The 24,967-nt window shown below is 41.2% G+C and overlaps 1 protein-coding gene across 1 annotated transcript in view; it reads right to left on the bottom strand.

Moving 5' to 3' along the window:
* Positions 1 to 24,967, bottom strand: part of LOC124163447 (protein unc-45 homolog B) — a 233,099-nt gene that overhangs the window by 98,363 nt on the left and 109,769 nt on the right. The window contains exon 14 of the mRNA XM_046540368.1: positions 12,132 to 12,308. Within this exon, the coding sequence (XP_046396324.1) occupies positions 12,132 to 12,308 (177 nt within the window). The remainder of the gene's footprint in view (positions 1 to 12,131; positions 12,309 to 24,967) is intronic.

Below are 24,967 nucleotides of genomic sequence, written 5' to 3'. Positions count from 1 at the left end.
GGGGTAAAGCGAGCTTCCTTTTAGAAATAAGAAGTCGGATGATGCCAGCGTGCATTGAATGGGCATGCCGCTGAAATGGCGTTTGGTAGATAAGAATGTATACATCAGACAGAAATCCATCGTAGCAGTGTACATGCCGAGACGGCATGCAATCATTTTTTCGCGAGGTTGAGTGTCCCCTTAGAATATTTGAAAGAGATGTTAGTTGAATCAACTATATGCCCAAATTGTTTCCATAAAATTAAAATATTCCATTAATCAGCTAAATTCCTGTTTGAATCCTTTAAAGGAAATCACAATTACTCGCCAAAATCCTGGGTTTCCTGCTGTAACATAGGTATATCGCATGTCATTTGTCATTGCCATGCCAGTCCACACCAGTGTGGTCTGCAGTGGCAGTCTCCGCTTGCCTCGTGCCTAATAAACATCTATGTAGAGTACATACGCATTATCTGTATTGTTACATGGTGTCAGAAGTGGTCCGCTACTATAATGGAGTTTATACCACATAAAGAATTAATAATCAACGAGAACATTGCCGCAAATTGGAAGTTTTTCAAACAGAAGTTTGAAATCTACTTGAAAGTGTCAGGTAACGATAAAAAACCTGACGAAGTAAAAGTAGCGATGTTACTTAACTGTGAGGGTGATGAGGTGTTAGAAGCGTTTAATACGTTTAAGCTTTCCGATGAAGAGGCCAAAAAATTTGATAAGGTACTTGAGGCATTTAACAAGTTTTGTGAGCCTAGAAAGATCTATCACAGGTTTAAGTTTTTCTCACGTAGACTAGAGGATGGTGAATTGTTTGAGCATTTTGTAACTGCTCTTAGAAAGCTTGCCAAAGACGGTGACTTTGTTGAAGAAGAAAGTTTAATAAGAGATAGGATTGTGATCAGTATAAACGATTCACAATTACAAGAGAGACTGTTAAGAATCAGTGACCTAACGTTATCCGATGTGATAAACTATGGTAGGGCTGCTGAGACGAGTAAAATGCAGTCTGAAACGTTGCAAGGTGCGAGCAAAGAAGTTAATTTGATAAAGAAAAATCGTAAGACTTTTGCTAATAAGGGAAATATTAATGCATCTGAAGATGAAATAAGTAATCGGAAATATAAGTGTCAGAAGTGTGGATTTACGCACGAAAGAGCTAAGTGCCCGGCGTACAATAAGGTGTGCAACTACTGCGGCATGAAGAATCATTTCGTGATCAGCTGTCGAATGCGGGGGAACGCCTGCCAGTTGCATGAACAAACAAAGAAGCGAGACAGCAAGGAAGAGTCGGAGTTGGAGCTGTTTGTCGATGTGCTGCACAAAGAAGAATGGACAAAGGATGGCCAAGTGTGGAGAGAGAAAATCAAGATTGAAGACGCCGAAATCTGCTGCAAGTTGGACACAGGGGGACAATGTAATGTATTGCCGTACAGATTGTTCAATCGTTTGCCTATAAAAGAAAAGGTCGAAAAGACAAAATTTAAATTGTTAACTTACTCTAATAAGAAACTAGAAATAGTGGGGTCAGTGATACTAAATTGCATAGTAAAGGGACGTAAGGTAAAAGTAAAATTTGTTGTTGTTAAAATTGATAATGTACCAATTTTGGGATTAAATACTTGTGTAAGGCTGAACCTTATAAAGAAGGTTGACTCTTTCGGATTGTATGAAAGAACTGAAGGGTGTACTAGGGAAATGTTTTTTAAAACTTATGAGCAAGTCTTCAAAGGATTAGGCAAGTTTCCCACAACTGTAAGATTGGAACTAAAGTCTAACTCAGTGCCCGTAATAAACTCAGTACGGAGAATGAGGAACTTGCATGGGTCGTAGATTGCTCTAAAAACTATTTTGAATAAGTCAAATGGATACATTAGCTCGCAAAAATACCTTCAGTTTCTCCATTCAACATCAAAAGAAATAAAAAAATTGCATTTAAAATCGAGAAAAATTTCTCTGACCCGACCACTGCGCGAAGACACCCGAGCGTTGCCGAGGCCAGGCGTGATGTCATAGGTGCCTAAACAATCATAGGGAGTAGGGAAATACGCTGAGCGCATGGTGTAAAAATTGTTTTGAGGGAGTATTTAGCCGCTCATCGTCACTTTATTTTGTTCTGTTATTCTTGGGCAAGTTTTCCTATTGCTATTGTGCCTAGATTATTACTTGGGATATTAATGATGCGGCATCGGGATGATGAAGTACAAGCGTTTCACATCGTGTGTTTTGGTTATCAGAAAAATGGATGATAACGTTGCCACTCGTTCGAATAGTACACCTGAAATTCATCTACGTCTACATAATACCCCGCAAGCCGCCTAAAAGGCGTGTGGCATGGGGTGTTAGGACACCAGCCTTTTTTTAGGACACCAAAAATTGATGCCACGACCCTCATGGAATTTGTTAAGACAAATTATTGCTATACGTCGGCGGCAAATCGAGTTGTAAAAGAAACTTGTAATACTGGAGGATAACGATCGTAAGCTGTGCTGTTGACATTAGAGTAAGCTGGCCTGTTGAATTTGGCAACGCCGGATTGACGGAGAAGGTAGTCCTATCCGTCCTACGGTACGAATTCACAGCAAAGCAGTCTGCACACAATCCACATGTGAGATCGCGAATCGGTTCCGCTGCCAACACACGCACAAGCTACAACCTATTTCAATAATATAGGTAAATCCATAAACAATATACTAGCATATACCATAATAATATAGTGGGAAATAGGCAAATACTCTTATCAAAAACTGGATGTCACTATCACATTCTTATATTCATCACGTACAACTTACAATAACAGAACTCGTTATGATGAATACAACTATTTATTCACTGATTTAAACCCTTAAATTATCCCACACAAGTGACACAGGTGACATTTCTCGCTACTATTCGTTGAAATAATGGAATAACAAACTTCACACACAGTTTTTATTTCAATAGCGTGATCGTGAAATGTCATATCTACGGTGAACAACGGAGATTAGCACGCCACTGACAATTTTTACACTACTGTTAGACATTTATCGATAGCGTAATAGCACATTTTACAATTCAATCACGATGGAACACTGATAACTCTTGGCCGATATTTTTCAACCTTGTCAAACTTTGTGCATTACAACCACTGGCACTGTGATTATTAGCAGTAGCTTAACGGGAGATGTCACGTTGAAAATAACACTATTTTGGCACAAAAATGTTCCTAGAGGTCTCCAATCAGCGAGCAAAAGTTGCATCGACTGGAATTCACCTCATAATACAAGCACAGACAGTCCTAAATGACGAATTCTCCGGTACCTACGAATAAACGGATGAAGTTATTGTATATAAAAGCTAAGCGGACATTAGTAAACATCAAAATCGTTCTAATTACATACTAAAATGAATGATATGCCGTCGATAACATCAACTTACAATTAACGTATCCCCCTTCCAATAGCCGTGGCTCAGACTCCTACAACGATGTTATTTAGTTATTATCAAATTTTTGGTTTAACTGCTCCAGTTTTATATTTTATGGCCTTACTCAGATATTAATATTATAAATAATGAAAAATACGGTGGCTTCCAAGCCTCTATAGTCGGATATTTATCTTTAAATATAAAATAATCAACACGTCTAACAAACGAAGCTCTCACAACTACTGGCAACTATTACAAACAATCACAACAATAGCTTCGCGTGATGTTTAGGCACCTTTGACGTCATCGAGGCTAGTAAATAACATAGTAATTGTAGAAAAACCCAATGGCAACCTTCGAATTTGTTTAGATCACACACAGTTAAACAAATGTATGAAGGTAAATCTGTACCCCATCCCATCTAGTAGTGAATTAGAACTACTTTTAAGGGGAAAAAAGTACTATACTGTCTTAGATATGAAGGATGGATTCTCTCAATTGGAGTTAGATGAAGAAAGTAGTCTGTTAACAACTTTTATCACACCTTTTGGAAAATTTTAATTTAAAAGATTACCTTTTGGTCTTAGTGTTAGTCCAGACATATTTCAGAAAGAGATTGTAAAATGTTTCGGAGACATACAAAACGTTGGTATATATTTTGATGATTTCATTGTTGCAACTAACACTGAAAAGGAGCATGATGAGACGTTGGCTAAGTTAATGAAAAGGGCTAAGAATAATAATATTAAATTTAACCCTAAGAAGATACAGTACAAAGTAGATAATGTTAAGTATCTGGGTTTAATGTTTTCGGAGAAGGGTGTTGAGCCTGACCCAAAGCAAGTTAATTCAATTTTAGCATTAGAGGAGCCTAAAAATAAAAAGGAGTTGCAAAGAGTTTTAGGGATGGCAAATTTTTTAAGTAAGTTCATCCCAAACTTGGCAAAAATAACTGCACCACTCAGGCAACTTTTAAGAAAAAATGTTGTGTGGAATTGGTCTACTGCTCAAGCCATTGCATTCAAATAATTGAAAAATAGAATTAGTACAGCGGCAACGTTAAAGATTTTTGATCCAAATGTACCGATTGAGATATATGTTGATGCTTGTAATGAGGGCCTGGGGGCATGTATAATGCAAAGTGAGAGACCTGTTGCCTTTAGTTCTAGATCTCTAAGCGACTCAGAGAAAAGATGCTCTGCAATTGAGAAGGAGCTGAAAGCTGTGGGCTTTGCAGTCACAAAACATCATCAATTTGTGTATGGTAGAAGGGTAACGATATTTACTGATCACAAACCAATTCTTGGTGTGCTTAGTAAGGAATTACATAAAATTCCAAGTAGTCTACAAAAATATAGACTTAAGTTATTAAAATATGATTTAAATGTTAAGCATATACCTGGCAGAAATAATATAATAGCAGATCTGTTGTCACGGAAAAGCAGTCAAATTAAGGATGATGCTAATGAAAGTAGTGATCTAGAAGATTGTAAAATGATCCATAGTTTATGCAATCAATTGAGCATGTCAGACAGTAAAAAGGCTGTGTTCAAAGAGGCTACAAAAAACGATCCTGTATTAAGCAAAGTATTAGATTATTGTCCGGGAAAATGGCCTTCGAATAAAGACATGTTAAGCTCTAAGTTAAAACAATATTATAAAATGAAAGAAAATATTTCACATGAAAGTGGTATGTTGTTTGTTGGGAATAAAATTGTTGTTCCCTTGAGTCTAAGACTTCAAATGTTAAATTTAATACATGAGTCACACCTAGGTGTAAGTAAATGCAAATCAAGAGCAAGAGCATTATTGTTTTGGCCAAATATGGGCCGAGATATTGAACGATGGGTGCTTTCCTGTAAAATCTGTGTAAAGTATCGTTTTCAAGATGGTAAAGAGCCACTACTAAGTCATATTAAGCCAAATAGACCATGGGAATTTATATCATGTGATTTGTTTTCCTTTGGAGGAGAAAATTATCTGACAGTTGTTGATGCGTACTCTAACTGGATTGAGTTAGAAAAGCTGCAAAATAAAACAGCCAAGGATGTAATTTATAAATTAAAATGTATTTTTTCTCATAACAGAACACCAGATAAATTATTATCAGACAATGTTCCGTTTTCCAGTTCAGAATTTATTAAATTTGCCAAGGAGTGGAATTCATCAAGTATCACCAGTAGCCCGCACTACCCTAAGAGTAATGGTAGGGCTGAGAAAGCTGTATCAATTTGTAAACAGTTATTGAAAAGGGCTTTTACAAGTAAAAAAGACTTAGCATTTATGTTGATTGAGTACAGAAATAGTCCTTTGTCTAATCAGGAATTTAGCCCTGCACAATTGTTCTTAAGCAAGATGTTGAAAAGCAAGTTACCAGTGAATTCAGTATTGTTAAAACCAAAAATTGTAAACAAAGAGAGTGAATGGGTAATGCCTAAGTTTTATTATGATCGTACTGCAAGTGATCTAAAGAGTTTTGATAAGGGTGATAGTGTATTAATTTTTATCTTTATTAACTTAAAAAAAAAAAAAAATGAATGGAAATAAAACATGTTTTTTAAATTTCCATCACAAAATTAGTCCTCCAGAAACGAGTCCTCTACCTAAGACTAATTCATCAACAGCCATTCAGCAGTCTAGCTCAACAAAATTTTTAGGGTTGAAATTAACTGAAAACCTTGATTGGCAATATCATATTGAGGATTTAGTTAGCAAAATGGCAACGGGAATATATATGATTCGCAAATTGGCTCCAACTACTTCATTAGAAATACTGAAATTGATATATTATGCCAAAATTCATTCTCACTTGGCTTATTGTGTAGTTTTATGGGGAAACACAAGTGCTGCTGCTAGAGCATTCTCTATGCAAAAAAGAGCCTTGAAAGTTATGGCAAATGTGTCCATCAGGTCTCCTGGAAAGCCATTATTTCTAAAATATAATATAATGACACTACCAAGTATGTACATTTTTTACTGTGCATTATTTGTAAAAAAGAACCCTACCTTATTTTTACCAAACTCCTCGGTTCATGATTATCTGACCCGTGGAAGTGAAAATATGCATATCTTACAACAATTATGTGCCAAAAGAGGTCCACATCACTCTGCCTCGCTTATTTTTAACAAATTGCCTATGAGTATAAAACATATTTCAAATATTAATGTTTTTAAGACAGAATTGTAAGTATCACGAAGATGGGACGTGACCTCCTTTTTCCACCTCTCGCCACCCACCGCCCACGGGCCGCTGCATTGGCGGTTTGCGTCTCGTCTTATCACCCTTCCTGTCACGTACCCCACTCCCCATCGCCTTATGCGTGAGAACCGTGCAGCGTCAGCAGAAGGCAGCCTCTTGGGTGGCCGCGAGTGAGAAGATAGAGGAGATATCACACGGAGAGGCATGCTATGAGAACGGCCATCGGAGTTGTGTCCACGAAGAGCAGAGAGTGTGTTTGGCAGCTGTAGAGTGCGGATGTGCCCAATAAACCTGCTTGAGTAATGGAGTTTTTCCTTTAAACTAATCCTGCCTTTCCCTGATGCTATCGATATACTGAACCTTACATCTGTTGTCCGAAGTGGGGATCGATATGTATCAAGGGGCAGTACACGAGACGACCTAAGGCGAGATGGCGAGTCGGGTTAGTTTTGGCGGGCAAGAGGTGGACCTCCAACGGGTGATCGACGACTTTTCAGACAAACTTGAGCAGCTGGGTGCTGAGAACGAGCGTTTGAGAGCCGTCGTCGCCAGGGGAGAAGGGCAGGAGGTCGCTTCACCCGCGAGTGCAAAATTCACCCTCCTAAATTCCATAGAACCCTTCCATGGTCGCCCCGGCGATGACGTCGGTGCCTACCTCGAGCGAGTCCAGCAGGTGGCATCCCTGAGCGGATGGAGCGATGGGGAAACGCTCGCTGCCGCGCGGCTACGTCTGGGTGGGGAAGCCGCGGTGTACGAGCGCACGAGACTAGAATGTAAGACGGCGGCAACTTACTCGGCATGGAAGAACATCATTCTCGACCGCTATCACTCGAAAAAGACCGCTCGTTTCTACCGAGAGCTCCTAGCAGTCATTCACATGGAGCCAAAGGAGGACATCGAAGTGTTCGCGGATCGAGTCAGGCGGATCAACGCGCAGACGGTGGAAATCGGCGGAACTCCGGAGCGGATGGAGGCAATGAGATACGAGGCTGATCAGCGAGCCTTGGATGCCTTCTTGAGAGGCCTTTCGGGCGAATTGGGCAGGCTATGCCGACTCGCTATGCCCGAGAGTTTCGACGCCGCCGTCGCGACGGCAGTGAGAATCCGGGAGGCTGAGAGGACGCCGCGTAATCCATCGCCCAGTCGTCGAGCGTTCCAGGTGACGGCTCGTGAGTGCTACAATTGCGGGTGCACTGGCCATTTCGCCCGTGAGTGTCGCAGCCAACGCCGTGGGAAGTGCTACAGCTGCGGCGTGGAGGGCCATTTTGCTCGTGAGTGCAGGAAGGGGTCATCGAGCCGGGCGGCCAATTTAAATGGCAAAGGGGTCGACCGTCCCGCCGGTGCCGACCCCTGGTAAAGGAAGTGCTGATTCCAGCCGTCCAGGTGAGTGCGGGAGTGAAGGACTTAGTCGTGCGAGCGGTGGTTGAAGGGAAAATGTGCTCGTTTCTGTTAGACACTGGGGCCCAAGTGTCATTATTAGTGCGGGGATCGTGTAGAGGGAGCGGGATGAAGCCGTCACAATATCGCATCCGAGGCGTCGCGGGGCGGGTGCTGAAAAGTTATGGTGAGAAGCCGGTGTCTTTAGAAATAGGCGGTTATGTTTATCCAATCAATGTGCAAGTAGTTGAAACATTGGGCGGTTTTGAAGGGATTTTGGGGTTAGATTTTCTATGTAAATACGGATGTGTAATCAACCTTCCAGAAAGGGCAATGAAACTAGACGGGCGTGTAATTCCGCTGCACGGGGCTGATGGGGTAGAGAATGATCGTTCGGAAAAGACATTTAGTGCGTTCCGGATCACTACGGACAAGGACCATGCGGTAATTCTTTCAGATGAGGAGTACATACCGCCGCGGTCGGAAAAAAGGTTTCTAGTGACTGTACCACGCGCGGCGGTAGGGGGCGCAGAAATGGTTGTGATAGAACCCAGATTGATCGAAGTGGAAGGGTGCGCCGTTGCCCGGACTCTGAGTAGGGTGGATGAGGAAAACCGGGTAATAGTAATGATGTCTAATTGGAGTGACGAGGGAATTAGAATACGTCGAGGTACGACGATTGCCGCGGCAAACGGTGTGGAAATTAGTGAAGTTCCGGAAAGAGCAATTAGACGCGCGGAGAAGGACAAGTCGGGGTGGGATCTCACGGAAAAACTTGCACACCTTTCAGAGTCGGAAAGGAAACCTCTTCAGGAACTAATAGAAAGTTTTCGGGGACTATTTAGTGAAAAGGAATCCATCCCTGTTACTAATCTCGTCGAACATCATATTCCTACTGGTGACGCTCGTCCAATATACCGACGTCCGTATCGGATTCCTTTTCACCAGAAGCCCTTGGTTGAACAATTCGTCCAAGAGCAGTTAAAAACTGGGGTAATATCCCCTAGTTCCAGTCCTTGGGCGAGCCCAATTGTTATTGTTCCAAAAAAGTCTACCGATGGAAAGCCGGCGTACCGTTTTTGTGTAGACTTTAGGGCACTTAATGCTGTCACAATTCCTGACGTGTACCCGCTACCTAACATAGTAGAAACTTTGGATTATTTAGGGGGGTGTCGCTATTTCACTACTTTGGATATGACGAGTGGTTATCACCAGATACCCATGGCTAAAGACTCGCAGGAGAAAACCGCGTTTATTGTCGATAGTGGCCTGTATGAGTATAAACGCATGCCCTTCGGCCTTAGGAACGCGCCAGGAAGTTTTCAGCGGATGATGGACGGCGTACTTAGAGGCCTTAAGCCGGAACGTTGTCTCGTCTATTTAGACGATATTATCGTATTCAGTGACACGGTGGATGATCATGTTGTCCGGTTACGCTCTGTTTTCCAGCGGCTAAGTGACGCTGGGTTGTCGTTAAAAATAGAGAAATGCAATTTTGCGGAAAGCAGCGTGAAGTATTTGGGTCATGTGATAAGTGGTGAAGGGGTGCGACCGGAATCAGAAAAAATTCAAGCGGTGCGAGATTTTCCAACACCTACGAACGTCCGAGAGCTGCAGTCATTTCTCGGCCTGGCTAACTACTATCGGCGATTTGTAAAGGGATTCGCGTCGATTGCAAAGCCGCTCACAAATCTTCTTAAAAAGGGGAGGGCATTCGAGTGGGACGCTGAATGCGAGGCTGCTTTGAGTCAATTGAAATACTCTCTAACTTCCACCCCTGTGCTGGCATATCCTGATTTTCGGAAACCGTTCACGTTGTCTACCGATGCTAGTAATCACGCCCTCGGCGCCGTGTTATCACAAGAGATTGGTGGAGAAGAACATCCCGTCGCCTTTGCATCTCGTAGGCTTAATCAAGCGGAGCAAAATTATTCTGCCACTGAACGAGAATTACTCGCCGTCGTTTGGGCCGTAGGGTATTTCAGGTGTTACTTATATGGGCGAAAATTTAACATTATCACTGATCATGCGGCTCTTAAATGGTTATTTAGTCTGAAGGATCCTAATAGCCGGTTGATTCGTTGGACATTAAAATTGTCGGAATACGATTACGAGGTGTGTCATAAGCCGGGGAAATTGCATGGGAATGCCGATGGGTTGAGCCGCAAGGTAAGAAAAGTCGCTGCAGAGGAGGAACTGAATCTAAAGGAGGCGCAAGAAGCAGACGCAGAGTGCATCGGATGGATCGGGAAGAATAAGTTTGAATTTGCGGATGGCTTGCTGTGTCGAATTGAGGAAGGGGTGCACAAAGTAGTTGTTCCTGCTGGTTTGAGGAGGCAAATACTAACGCAGTGTCATGACCATAGGCTCGCTGGGCACATGGGTGTAAATTCCACGAAGTATCGCGTGGGCGGTCAGTATTGGTGGCCGGGATGGAAGAAAGACTGTACTGATTACGTCAGGGGGTGCGTGTCATGTCTACGTAGGTCGCCATATGGGAAGACAAAGGCGCCATTGCAGCCGCTGCCGGAGGCGGACCGACCATTCCAATTCATTGCACTAGACATCGTGGGGCCGCTCCCAAAAACGGAACGCGGAAATCGTTACGTATTATCCATCATAGATCATTTTTCACGGTATTTGGTGATGGCGCCCTTGGGGGATCAAACCGCGGAATCTGTGTCCGTTACTCTGGTGCGCGATTGGATACTTAAGTTCGGTGTCCCGGAAAAAATACTTTCCGATCAGGGTAGTAATTTTACCTCGGAACTCTTCCAGAATGTGTGTCGGTTGTTGGGCATAGAGAAGCATTTAGAGAGGAGCTTGCACTATGGGATTTTGATTTCTGAGGCAGTCAGAGCAAAGGAACAAGGCAATTAGGAATTTTGAGGAGGCGACCAACAGCAAAGGTCAACTGCGCCGCTTGAGGGAAGAAGGGTTGGGAGAAACCCAGCCGGCATTGGCATTAGCCTGCTCTTAACGAAAAGCCCCAAGGGGAACACAGACTAACATCCCATCAATGGACCAATGGCGGGCGTGCTGGGCCCACTACAAACCACTCCTTCAACCACTCCTCTGCCCCCTTCCCTCGCCATTCAACCTTCAGGACAAAATCCTGATAAAAACTAGTTTTTTGCTTCGATTAGAGTGGATCACGAAAATTCAATGAATTGGACAATGGAAGGGTATGACCTATGTATCACCTCCCCCATTAATTATTTCCCAACTCTATCTTTCCCCTGCCAATGCTAAACGACACTTCAAATTGGCTCCTTGTACCTTGATAATGACACAAAGTGTTGAAACCAGATTGATTAGCATTAAAATTGCATGGAAATTTACCATGGTCTTCTACTTTTACCCCATGGAGAATTGGGCTACTGGTTTGTGCCACATGCTGTTGGTGTCAAAAAAAATTTTTTCCAGTTATCAGTCGTTGCTGAGTTTTCCCCACAAAGCTTTTCCACAATTCCTTGAGAATGTAATCAACGTTTTCAACATAGATGGGTGGACACGTGGGTACCTCGTTTCGCTACTTTTTTTATGAACGAATCGTAATACCCTGCAAAAGTTGGGTACCCCCTGGGTGTTACAGATATGATTTTTTTTCAAAATCGATTAATATCTTTTGTTCGCCATTTTGTCTTGAAATTACAAAATTTTTAACAAAAAGCATTAAAAATGTAAATAATTTAAATTTGGTTTTAGCAAGCACTCATTTTTCAAATGGGGTATAATATTGGTCTTTCCTTGATATTTTAGACCAAATACGTAAGCTCTATTGCTTTTAGTTATCGAGAAAAAGACCTTTTATCGCATCCCCGAAAGCAGTTTTGTGGGGTAGGCAACCCGCAATCTCATTTTAATCTATGCATATGGGTACACAACTTTTACCGGGTATTACGATTCACTCCTAAAAAAAGTGGCAAAACGAAGCATCCTAGGGGACACCTTGATAGATAGTATGAAAAGGTTTGCAGATAGGAGAACTTGCCAATAAAGACAAAATAGATGATGATGTATGTTGCATGGCGCAAAAAATCTGAAGGGCTTAGTAATGCTTAGGCCCTGAAGTAAAAATTCTCAGTTGTCAAAATTCTAATAGCACAAGAAACAGCCTCTGAGACAGGGTGTAGTCGTGCATGATATATGTACTTACATCAGTTCTCTTGGCAACAAAGTCAGGGTCATCAAGCTCATGCTCCTGGGGTATGTGATGCTTAGCAAATTCAGCGAGTTTCTTGAGCTCCTCCGATGGGGCTTCCTTCTTCTCATAAGCATTCACCAGATTCACAAATGTTGTCACAACGCCATACACGCACGTCCTGTTGCCAGACTAAGAGGATGGACAGAGAGAAAGCATGAGGAAAACATTGTTCAATTCAATTCAGAGATGCTACATTTTCATGAAAACAAACTGCATACTTTCTGACCAGATACATTATCAACAAATTCTTCCCAATTACCAGTTAACTAAATAAATGGTGGCAACTCGCCAAAAGTGGAATAGGAGACTATCATGCTTGCTACAAAATCTCAACATCATTAAATCTCCTGACTTTTCAGGCTTTCCAGGTCTTTGGCTACTTTCCCCCAGACCTTTTAAAGAAATAAAAGTAAATTTAAAAGATAGTAATTATGTTACAGCAATTATCTTTGGGATGAGATAATTCTATGCAAGACCCTACTTTCCTCTACATATATATGGCTGTGACTTTATCACTCATAAGGAGTTTTACTGAAGGGTCAAAGCATAAATAAAATCTTCAATACATACATTAATGTTAAATATATCTAGCTACCACAAATACAAGTAGTAAATCCTGATGATTCACTTCCACTTATAAAAAAACACAATGGATTACTTTAAATAGCACCATTCCGATCGTGAAAAATACAACAACACTCATTTGTATTATTTCGGAACACAATCATAGTCATTTGAAGACTAAGAATGACTAAATAATACACATTTTCAACAATAAACAACATTTGCAGACAGAATATGACCGCTATCCATTCTGAATGTGTATTTAAAAACTATGAGTCACTTCTCCTAAAAATAATTGCACTACAGAATGGTCTATTAGCAGGTACATACATAGTATGGTGTCCCCCCAGTCAATTAATTGATAGCCCAAAGGCCTAAAATATTCATTCTGTAGTAACGTCCCTGACTGATGCGATAGTTTTGTTATTCTAATGAATAAGTTGTTTTCTGTAGTTCAGATATTCTGCTTTTCCTACAATTAACAACATTGATAGCACCTGGAATTGAAAATCAAATAAAATAAAATCTGCATTACCATTAGTATAAATTTGTAATGTCCCGAGGATATTGTTGCCGTATCTGTGTCACCCGACCCACTGCGCCGTCTGAGGGCGGCTTAGGATAGAATGTTGCGAGGGACATACTCTGTAGACTAGGGACCTAATATGTCGCATAGTCGATGGCTGAACCACTGCTGGAGGGGTGACCGGCACCGACTATAAGGGAATATAAACCCCATGAGTCCCTCACTAAGCCCCGCTCCATCAGGGCCTTAGAGTCGACCAGATTGGTTCGCCTGTGTCACCGCTAACCAGCGCAGACCGATGGCCGACCTGATACACCCAGCCCTCTAGGCCTGCAATGTGAGAGTGACACAATCCTGTGTACTAATTATACTTGTGACTTCTCTGTACTTATGATTATTGCTATATTAAATCTACCAAATGTAGCACCAACTGCTTCCTGCTCATTGAACCCTCCAATGTCCCGTGCAACAGTAGCAAAAGTGGACCCGAGCCTCTCTTAGCACAATTTTGATACATGTAGTGCAAATTCGTTGCTCAGGGAAACATTCCAACGCTGCTTAGCCTAATCAAATAACCTTTAATGCTCTCTTGACAAAATGGGAACTTGCGCTAAGTACACACGAAATTACACTCATTTTACGCATATTGATAAAACTGCTTGCCTCATATTTTATGCGCAAAAACATTACTCCTCATTCATCCGGACAGACGACCCACCTAAGTACCGTATAAGCGCGTGTAACAGGCGCACCTTTTTTCCCAGACATTGCAGCCGAAAATGGGGGTGTGCCTCTTACACAAACTTCTTATCTTCCCCCCTCGCCTTCACCGGTCGCAAGTCCAAGGGGAACTGAGTGGCCTTCGTTTTCAGCCTGAGTCAGTCATCTGAAACCCTGGGTCAAAATCAAGCGGCAGGCAGGGGAGCTTAGTGACGTATTTTTAAAATGCTCCTGTTTGAATTTCTTGCAAGCATCGCTCCGTCACGTCGGTACCCCAGAGGTGAACATTGAAAAGATCGCGAGGGGTGATTCGCTCCGGAGCGCGCGCTAAATTTATTGCCACGAGTGGGCATCCCGCGGCATTTATACTGCATAAAGTAATATTGGTGTCAAAACCTGCGGTTTAAAAAAATCAAACGAGTGTGCTCATTGTTGGACTTAATGGTGGATGGAAGAAATCGGAAGTGCTTATAAGTGAAGAGCGCTGAAGGAGAGGTCGAGGGGAAGGAGCGTGCTCCCTCCCCTCTGTATTTAAAGCTACGAGGCTATGAGCAAAGGAGCAAGGGAAGAACATGTCCGATCTTGCATATGACGTCGTTGCCTTTAAAGCGAAGGGGCGAAGGCGCAGCAATGTGATTTACGCAGTTTGCGTTGCCTGAAGTTTCCAGTCCGTCTCGTCTTATTTGAATGCGCATATGCTACGCTTGGTTCTTCCGAAATTGTGCTGTTTGGACTATCTTGAATATTAGTAGCCTTGTTTTAGCTATAAATCTTTGTGTCAATCAATTAGAGCTCAATAAACTTAAATGCTGTCAGATATACGTCGCGTTAGGTCTTTAGAACCTCGTGCGTGACGTACAATTTCTGAAAGATATCGAGATACCTTCGAGCTCAGAAGGTGATTTACCTAGCTTTTGACCTCCAGAAACTTGGAGAATTGAACCTGGTAGACCGAAAAAGGTCAGTTGGTGGAATTGGGGTAGGGATGAAACATGTTTCCATTGTTCCCCTGTAACTTGATATTTTCCTGTGGAGTCTCGGAAAGGAAAAAAACAGCAGAGCCATTAGCTGATGGAGAGCCGAGTGTAGTTCCGTTATGCCCCTTGCACACACACCGATTTTGGACGGCCGATAAAATATCGGCCGATATTTTACCGGCGAAGCGATGCTTGCAGAAACGCCGGATTTTTACCGGTCAAACGATACGTTGATATGTTTTTTAGCCGGCGCCGGCGATCCACAGTGACAATGGCCGGCAGCTAACCGGCATTTTGCCGGTGCCGGCGTGTGGTCGGTACGCGTGCAAGCTCCAATGCTCTCCCATTGTTCACTATTGGAATGTGGACGGCCGATATTTTACCGGCCGTCTAAAATCGGTGCGTGTGCAAGGGGCCTTAAATCTACGACGTGGTTATTATCCTACGGCGCTGAGATTTCCCCGATTGTTGTTCAATCTCTTGGGAAAGCTCATGCTATGTGCCTGTCGTGTTTTGCCTTAAAATTTTCCGCGGCTGCAATTCTATAGCAATACTCCTGAGAGAGCTATTAAACAAAATTGTTCGTGAGTACGACAAGCAATGTAGGGCGACGACGTATGCGAAGAGAGGATCGGAACTCTTCCCACTCCCTCTTATGCCGCCGCAGTTATCAAAATTTCCTCTTTCAAATAGTACTGAAAGAGGACATTTCGATAACTGTCGAAATTCCAGGCATACGTCTGCAACACCGCACGATAGGATAAAAAAAATGTCGCAAAATTTTTTTTCTTTATAGCGTCGATTCTCAAAAGAGGGGTGCGCCTCTTACACAAGCTTATATGGTAATTTTTCTTGTCCCTTTAACTGAATAAGATCAGTTAATTTAGATCAATAATTAAGCTTAGAGGTAGTGGAAATGCGTATTTTTTTAAGCGATACGGTTAGAGACGTCATTTTTGCCATCATAGGTTATCGGGCGAATTGACTACCACGCAAAGGGTTCAGCCTTCAAGGTCATCGGAGAGCGGGGGCCTAGTTGCGTATGAATAGCATCAACACGTAAAAGGGTCCGAGAGAAAGTCTCAAACACAATGGCTTCATTCCTTCCCATCAGCAGTAGGTCTTCTGCGTCACAGGAATACGTCGAAGGTCCACTCTGTTATTCTGAATTAAGATGAGGTTAAAATGTCAGTGACATCAGCCACACCAAATTCAGCAGAGAGATCGACATGCACGACAAGTTCATTGCAGGAATAAGTGGAAAGACTTCTAATTACCTTGATTTATAATAAACGGTTGAATGATGTTCCTATATTATGGTGGTGATTACTCAGAGACATTTAGTGGAAGCTCCGGTCGGTTCCAGAATTTTAAACTTAGTGCTGGTGTTTTAGTGCTACGACATCAGGTGAATCTGCAAGTGCTGATAGAATAGTCAATGCCGCAACATTTTCTGATGAACTCCAATCTGTGATTGAGAGTGGCTCCTCTCCCCCTCAACCAGTTTTTTATGAAGACGAGACGAAATTGTTTTAGAAGAGAATGCAATCTCGTTCATTCATTTTCAGGGAAGAAAAACCTGAGTTAGGTTTCAAGGCATTTAAAGACCATTTCACGTAGCTGCTTATGATGCTAATGCCTAGTGGGACTTCAAAGTAAAGCCCGTTATGATTTATCATTCACTAACTCCTCCGGCAATGAAATGGTATTCAAAGTAGCATTTGTCTGTCATTTGGATGAGCAACTAAAGGGCATGGTGATACAAGAATTGTATTTAGACTTCAACTGCCACCAATGCATTACAAACCCCTGAGATAGCATGCAGTTTTTTCCTGAATGTTAGCCCACCCAATCAAAAGGTGGGAATATCAAAAGTACGCACAAATTTATTTGGACGAGAAAAAACGTCTTTAAATACGTGCCAACTATTTTTAAATATTTTGTAAACTATAAATGTTTACATAAATAAATACCCCAAGGAACACTTCCCTTGCGGTAAGCAAGGCATGGGTGTACACATTTATCATTGGAGCAAAAAGAAAGATAAAAATAAGATACAAGCCTTCGCAACTCTTCTTCACAGTGGTTTTTACATTTTTTTGCTTGAATCTGATCAGAATAATTATTTCACAGAATTTCACCTTTCTCTGTGCAGAAGCATGAATAACTGCTTGGGGATGATAAACATTGCTACTCTTATGTGTTCATATTTTCCAAATACGAAATTGATTAACGCTTCCATTTTTCAAGCAGTCTATTAAGTCCAGAATTCAGTTAAGTAAGTTAAGTAATTCAGTCAATTAAGTCCGACCCTCCCACTCATTTATGATCCTTCCCACAGCAGGAATTTGCAGTAAAGTGGTTGAAACGCCAATGGTTTTTGCAAAGAATAATTTATTACGAACTCAAATTTTTCATTCGTTGTAATGAATTCTTTGTTTTGTTCTGTGCGTAGGGCGAATTTTAAATGAAATTTTAGTGTTATTTTCAACGAACTTCTCATCTGAATGCCTTAATACCTTGTTCTTCCATACGGGATGAACAATATGTAATGGGGAGATGCTCCTGCTTTATTGTCATCATCGCTCATGAATGTTACAATCCCAATAACTTCCTACATTACATGCCCTATATTTTCTGATTTATTCACTTACCCATAAGTAATTATGTACTAATACGCCGGTATTCTAAGGTAATGTAACTTGCAGATCCAATTCCGTACGTAGGTTGTATGCCCTATTGTTAGCTACTCATTTTGGGTGGAAAATTTGCTCAGCTGCTTGACGATGTCTCGGATAAACTACGAGGAAAAACCAAACCTTCCACTCTCACAATAATATCACACGTGCATTCATACAGTCCAGGTGTTGAGCGCTAATGACATTTTCGCCGAATTTTTCGATGGCCCTCTCCGATTCTAGGAAAGCTAGAGCTAGAGCTAGTTCTTTCATGGGTTTTCAGGCTTGCATTCCTTTTTCCCTTTAATGAAAGAGAATGATGGGAAGTGTTATATCTAAGTTTAATCAAAGAAGAGTTTTGACCCCTAACCTTCTGAAAAATAAAAAGGTCCTAACTAGGTTATTATCAATGCTAGAAATCCATTTAATATTTCACTATGCTTAAAAATATGTAAGTTATCATTATATAAGTGTAAATTCTCAGAAATCATTATCAATAATTATTTATAAAGAAACACCGGTAAAATAATAAGCTGACCACAGACTCCCACTAAGAAAGGGTTAGAGGATCGTCTGAGAGGCAGGCATAATGGGCGGGCGCCCCGTTGAGTTGGGTCCCAAATCCGAGGGACGCGTGTACCCAAAAAAGAGCTCCGTACAGAGAGGTTTAAAATATTCTTATGCTACTCGTAGCATGGTAACGTTTTGCTTTCGTAGTCTCTGGCAGGAAAGGCTTAAAGCATTTCCAATTGATTCGACAAGCATAAATAGAGGTAACCAACTATTTCCATATCTTAGGTTCTCAGTAGTGATGGGTCGGTTCGATTCCTCGGTTCTTCGATTCCTCGATTCTCGGCCAAGAATCGGAATCGAAAATGAGTACTTGTCAATGTGAAAAATCGATTCCGATTCCAGTAGTTCTTCGAACCACAAATTTAAATATGACCGCGTTTCCAACAGTCATTTGAATTTTCGCGCCGCGTTATCGTAACAACAAAAAACATTATCTTCTAGGGATTTGCGAGTACTCGAAAGTTCGAGTAGAGTCGAGTAGTTGGTACTTTTATGCGCTTAAGTAGTTGGTACTCGACTCGAGCGTTTCGAGTAGCATTGCAAATGTCGAGTCGAGTAAGTTACGGTTACACGGCTTTCGAGGCTAGTAGGTCTAGCAATCTGCCGACAGGAAGTGCTATCATGAAACTCATGTAGTAATACAGTTTTTAAAGCCGATAAGTCATTCCAATGTCTTGGCTTGGTATTTTTAGCTTGCTGTACACTCTACAGTTGTCGACGTGGGCGCCGAATACCTTTACGCCAGCCGCAGCGGCCGATCGTCTTCCGATTGTCTTCCGTCTTCGGACCGGCGCGCCGCGCCGCACACCGCGGTGCACCGGTCCGAAATCGGAAAAAGCTGGAATCAAGTCCAAAATCACCTTTTTGGGGATAGAGGCTTGAAACTTAGCGTAAATACTCATAAATCATTACCAGATATATACTTATATGCCATTTTACCTAAATACGACGCTTTAGTGATGATACAGTGGCCCAAACATGACCAACTTTTCAAAACCACGCGCGATCTCGTTAATCCTCGAAAATTTTTAAATTTATCCAGGTGGTGTTGCGTTGGTATGATTTTTATGGAATAAAAAAACGCAATATTCCTTACAATTGGTGCTTTTTCTATACTTCTAATGACTTTTGAAGATTTTGGCTTTCATCTGTCTGGTTTTACAACGCGAAATGGTCGACCCGTTTTTCACTTGAAATTTGACATAAAGTAGAAACTATCTTTCGTTTGCGAAAAATATAACTCGGAAAATTTGAACCACAATATATAGTAGAGATTTCTAAAAAGTACTAAGCAGAAACCTTGGAAAAACACTTTTGAGAAGAAGGAAAAAAGAGCGATTTTTTAATCGCTCGTCAAGGCTGAGCTATACGCCGCGGAACTCGGTAACTGAGGCCGATTTTTCAAGTTTTTTAAAACTTAAGTCTTGAAAATCGTCATTTAAAGCACGGAAAATCGTCTTCATTGACTTAAAAAACTAAAATGAGGGTGTTAAAAAGGGTTATATATAGATCGACTTGACCATTTAACGCATTACTCGAGTGAAAATACTAAGGATTAGATATTTTTCGGGAACCATCCCACGCATAAGAAATATGGCTCGGGTATTGAAGTAAAGTGAAGAGATTAATTCGGCATGCTTAAGAGAGAGGAAAATGAACTGTTTCCTCGAAAGGCAACAGCCGATACCCTTTTTCCCTCTCCACCTTCGCAGAGGTGAGTCGCGCGGAAAGCAGAGTTTTCACATCACAAGGCCTTTTTTAATACTGCGTCCGTCCAATGTGATATTCATTTGTAGCGTTTAGTTTCTTTCTTGAACTTAAAAAGCAAGAGTTTTAAGGCTGATTAAACGACGTGAGAAGTATAGGTATTTTTGGCTCTTCAAAACTAAAGCTAAGTTCTTTAGTTCATTTGCTTAGGCAACTTGAGTTCCATGAGGTTTCAAGATCCACAAAGATCGATGATATACTACAAGTTTCCGAAATCTTGCAATTTAGGGAGGAAAGTACTTTCTCAGTCCCACAATTATGTAGCAAAAGGCAATTTTCTGCAGGCAGTAATACTGTGACATGGAGACATCAAAACCTGCTGGCTGAGCATGAGCATGTTGGTTTTTCTGCTTGAGAATTTGTAAGGGCCAAATATTACACGATTCATATAAGCAGTATTTAATCTTAATTATAACTGTGAATATGACTTTACTCAGGGCTCTCCCTTGTATTTATAAGTGGTCTTTTTCTTGGAGCCTATTTCGTCAGAATCGATGGAATCGGTATCGGTAGAATCGGAATCGAAATGTCAGAATCGGAATCGGGATCGGAATCGATAAAATTTTGGAATCGACCCATCACTAGTTCTCAGTCTATAATATTTTATGAAAAATGTCAGCATAGTATGTATTCGACTCCTCCCTTCTTCCGCCACCTATGTTAGGGCAGGCAAGAGGGACATCAGGCAAAGACGGTCACTGACTATGAAAGCGGCCTGTAATTCTGGTTCTTTCTGGCTATAGTTGACACGATTTGTCGAAAAGATAGTTGAACGCTGTATGCATTCGTATTCTCATTTTGATTCGCTCGCCATTTTGCCTGAAATGTTTTGCTTCGTCCCCCTGGCAACGACAAAGTTATTCCCGTTCTGACTGGCGAGCATGCAGCACACGTAAACATTCACGAATTTTGCAAGCAACGACAATGAAATCACTCTAGCGGCTTAGCGAAAGAATTGACGAGAGACAGACTTGTGATTTTACTACTGCTTTACATCACTATTGCATTGAATTTTTTATCCCATTGCGTTTAATTGTTATTTAGATGCATGGCATACAACATGTTGTGTGCTGTTTTACTCGTCTTGTCATTCTACGTAATTAAATAAAAGGGACTAAGAGTGGGTTTGCATTTGAATGAATTGCAAAGCTTTTGTTTGATAAGCATATTGTGTAATTGTGGGAGTGCTGTTATTCTGAGCATTTAAATGTGCTGGATTGCTTGAGAGGACTTGTTGCTTCCGTTCTTATGCTCGTAAATGTTTCATTCGAAACCATAAGAAAGAGACTGACCAGGGTTTTATCATATCGGAGCATAGCATACAGTAATTGAAGTAGTGGTGCAGTGGATAGCATGGCTGTCTATCCACTTTAAGGTTATAATGTCAATGGCTCATTGGGCTGGAGCTCATGATGAAGGGGCCGCCCTCAACGGACGAGTCACCCCCTCCCCCCCAAACGGAAAATTTTAGGAATGTGCAATGAGCATGCCCATAGGCAGATTTAGGGGGGGGGGGGGGGGCAGAGACTATTAAAAAAAGAGGCAAGATTTTTAATACGTTATCATTACGTTCATTTTCTTTTCTGTATTACGGAGCCTCGGTCGTTTAATTTAATATTCATACTTTTCATACTTAGACAAAACTTCACTTACTTCATACTTACAAAATAAAGACAATATTTTCTACATTGATTGTTGTATTTTGTTGTTAATCTCAAATATGAGAAGACCCATCAGACTCTTGTGCCCCTCCAGAAAAAAATACTGGATCAACACCTGTACATTCCTGGAAATGGATTTTGACACTATTTCGGTTCTTCAAAACAAGATAAAGTTTAAAAAATAAAATTCTATAAGAATTCTTTAAGTGAGAACTTAACAGCTTATAAAATTTAACTACGTGTTATGGACCTATTATCTATTTAGTGAATTTGTTCCTTGAAAATGCCCTGAAATTTAATGAACCTCTGTAAGAGGTAGCTGCCATCTTCCTTACCTCAGTTCCTTTCCCATCCAAACTCAGCGATAACACCTTTCCTTTCGGCTCCCACGATCCCCTACCACCCAACCCTGACAGGAAGTGCTCGCATGGCCACGTAAGCTAAGACATCTTTCTTTAGAATGTGATCCTGCTTCGCACCCGAGAAAATGACAGAAAAACGTGCTTACCAGAGGGAGACGACAGTTTTTGCTGGGCAGTCGACGGGTGTAAGCAAACGAAGACAGAATAAAGTGTGATTTCCCTGACATGTGACTTCTCCTTTTTTTTTGTGTGACTTTCCTTATTCCCCTGGGGATGACGAGGACGAGAGTGCCCAGCAACTTACACCTCTATAATAACCTTTTCGAATAACCCATTCAAAAAGCAAAGTGAAAATGTAAAATATTACAAAGCACATTTTGGGGTCAGATAAAGACTTTTAGTTGTTATGAAATAGCTATGTCTAATTAACTTTTGCATGGCATATAGGTATACAGTAGACTCTCGCTAATACAAAGAACATTATTATGAAGCAATTCGTTGGTCCCGACGAAAAGGACTATCTAATCTATAGTAAAAGAAATGTTATTACGAAATTATGAACCTCAGTCCCGGTCTGGGCTGTTACAAAAGAACTTTATTATGAAGTTCCGTGAAATTGCTACGGCATTTAGGTGGATAAACACTTTTTCTCCAGTAGGAGATACCGTATAAGCGCGTGTAAGAGGCGCACCTTTTTTCCCAGAAATTGCAGCCGAAAAAGAGCAGCCTCTTACACAAACTTCTTATCTTCCCCCCTCCCCTTTACCGGTCGCAAGTCCAAGGGGAACTGAGTGGCCAGGGTTTTCAGTGTGAGTCAGTCATCTGAAATCCTGGGTCAAAAACAAGCGGCAGGCAGGGGAGTTTCTCCCTTAGTGATGTATTTTTAAAATGCTCCTGTTTGAATTTCTTGTAAGCATTACGCCGTCACGTCGGTATCTCAGAGGTGAGCATGGAAAATATCGCGCGGGGTGATTCGCTCCGGAGCGCACGCCAAATTTACTTCCACGAGTGGGCATCCCACAGCATTTATACTGCTTTTTTCAAAAATCATCTTCAGACGCTAATATGAGGATTTTTGCAACTGAAAATTATATCTGGAGGTACTTAATTAATCTATGATGGAAGAGTTTTTCAAAGATCTTTGAAAATGTTGATAGAATGGAAATAGGTCTGTAATTAATAGACTCTGAAGGGCAGCCTTTCTTGGGAATTGGAATTACCCTGGCCAGCTTTAGGGCAGAGGGAAAGACACCAGAGCTGAATGAGAGATTGATGATATCAATCAATGGAGGAGCAATTAAGTTTGATGAAGCTATTATAATACTAGGAGGAATGCCATCAGGCCCGGGTGAGGAATTACTCAGGGAGATGATGGTTCTTTGAACCTCATGAGGGTCAGTGGGATTTAGAAAAAAAGAGTGAGGAGAAGTCCTCCACTGCAAAATAGGTCGAGTAGACCGATTGGAAAGAGGCAAATAACAAAATTGCTGGTTAAATTTATCAGCAATATTTTCAGGGATATCTTCCAATATACCTCCAAAATCAATGCTAGTGCTGCCAGGGCAGTTAGGGGAGTTAGTATTCTCCTTAATTACTTTCCAAGTATCTCTGATAATGTTATTTGATTTACTTGGAAAGTTATTAATGGCAGCCTTCTTCTCGCCAATAACACGGGACTTGAGTTGCTTTAGAGCATCAAGATATGCACTGCGAAATGCGTTGTCAACAAATTTACTCCTGTTATGAAGTTCACGTACATGAGCAGATAGGGCTTTCAGCTCAGGGGAATTGAGCTTGAATCCACCGTGAGGGTGTTTTTTTCTAACTTTTCTAATGGGAAAACAAGCTTCAAAATATGACATGAATATATTTAAAAAGGCCTTAAATTTAGCATCAACATCAGAAGTCTGTATTACATCCTCCCAAGACTCACTTGATAACTCACAAACAAACTCCTGGATGGCATCAGCAGAGAAAAATCGTCTGGGGAAGAATTGAGCAGGCGTATTACAGGTTGAGGTATACCTCAGCAAAACATTAATACCTAGGTGATCTGAGAAACCTGGACATATGGTATCACAGGAGATACGTGAAGAGGCATTCGTAATAAAATAGTCAATCAAAGTACTTGATTTGGTAGTTACTCTGGTTGGCTGTGAATTAGCTACATATAAACCAAAAGAGGATAACAAATTCACAAAATCAGTTTTGATGGAGGATTCTACCAAAAAATCAATATTCATATCACCAAACAAGAGTATTCCATCTGCATTTACACCACATACATGCAGCAAAGCATCAATTAAAGCATTAAAAAAATCCTGGATATTACTGCACGGAGAACGATAAACAGCAATCAGAGCAAAAACAGAGAGGTTAACTTTAACCAATGAGGCAACACATTCAAAAGTCTTTTCACTACAATTATTAATTTTCAGTTTTTTAAATATTAATATCAGCTTTAGCATAGATAGCTACCCCTCCACATTTATAAACATGGCGACAAAAGGAGGTTATGAGATTAAAGCCATCAATACAAAACACACTAGTGTTGTTTTCCGACAGCCAGTGTTCACTGAGGATGAGTACATCCACACCGCAGTCATGAGCAAATTGCTCAAGCAACAGCACTTTATTTTGAACACCTTGAGCATTAATATAAAAAATGCTCAAAAGAAGAAGCGATTTTGACCGCAGAAAAATGTTGATTCGGTTCCATCAACGAAACAGGATATGAGCCTGTTAGTCAGGACAATTTAGCCTCACTCATGCTGTTGTCACCGAAAAACTGTTGTTTCACTGAGTTATCATCCGAATGTTCACATGAATCTTCCGTGACGACGCTGAGAGAAGGATGGCCTACGGCTGAATGTATCACATTATTCGCATCTTCAGCTGAAGCACGACTTTTTGGGGGGAAATATCTACCCACATACACGTCCGAGGGCCAATTCTAGCTT

Source organism: Ischnura elegans, chromosome 8 (genome assembly GCF_921293095.1).
Source record: "Ischnura elegans chromosome 8, ioIscEleg1.1, whole genome shotgun sequence".
Taxonomy (NCBI): domain Eukaryota; kingdom Metazoa; phylum Arthropoda; class Insecta; order Odonata; family Coenagrionidae; genus Ischnura; species Ischnura elegans.
Note: the sequence above shows the minus strand (reverse complement) of the source record. Positions and strands in the feature narration are given on the sequence as shown.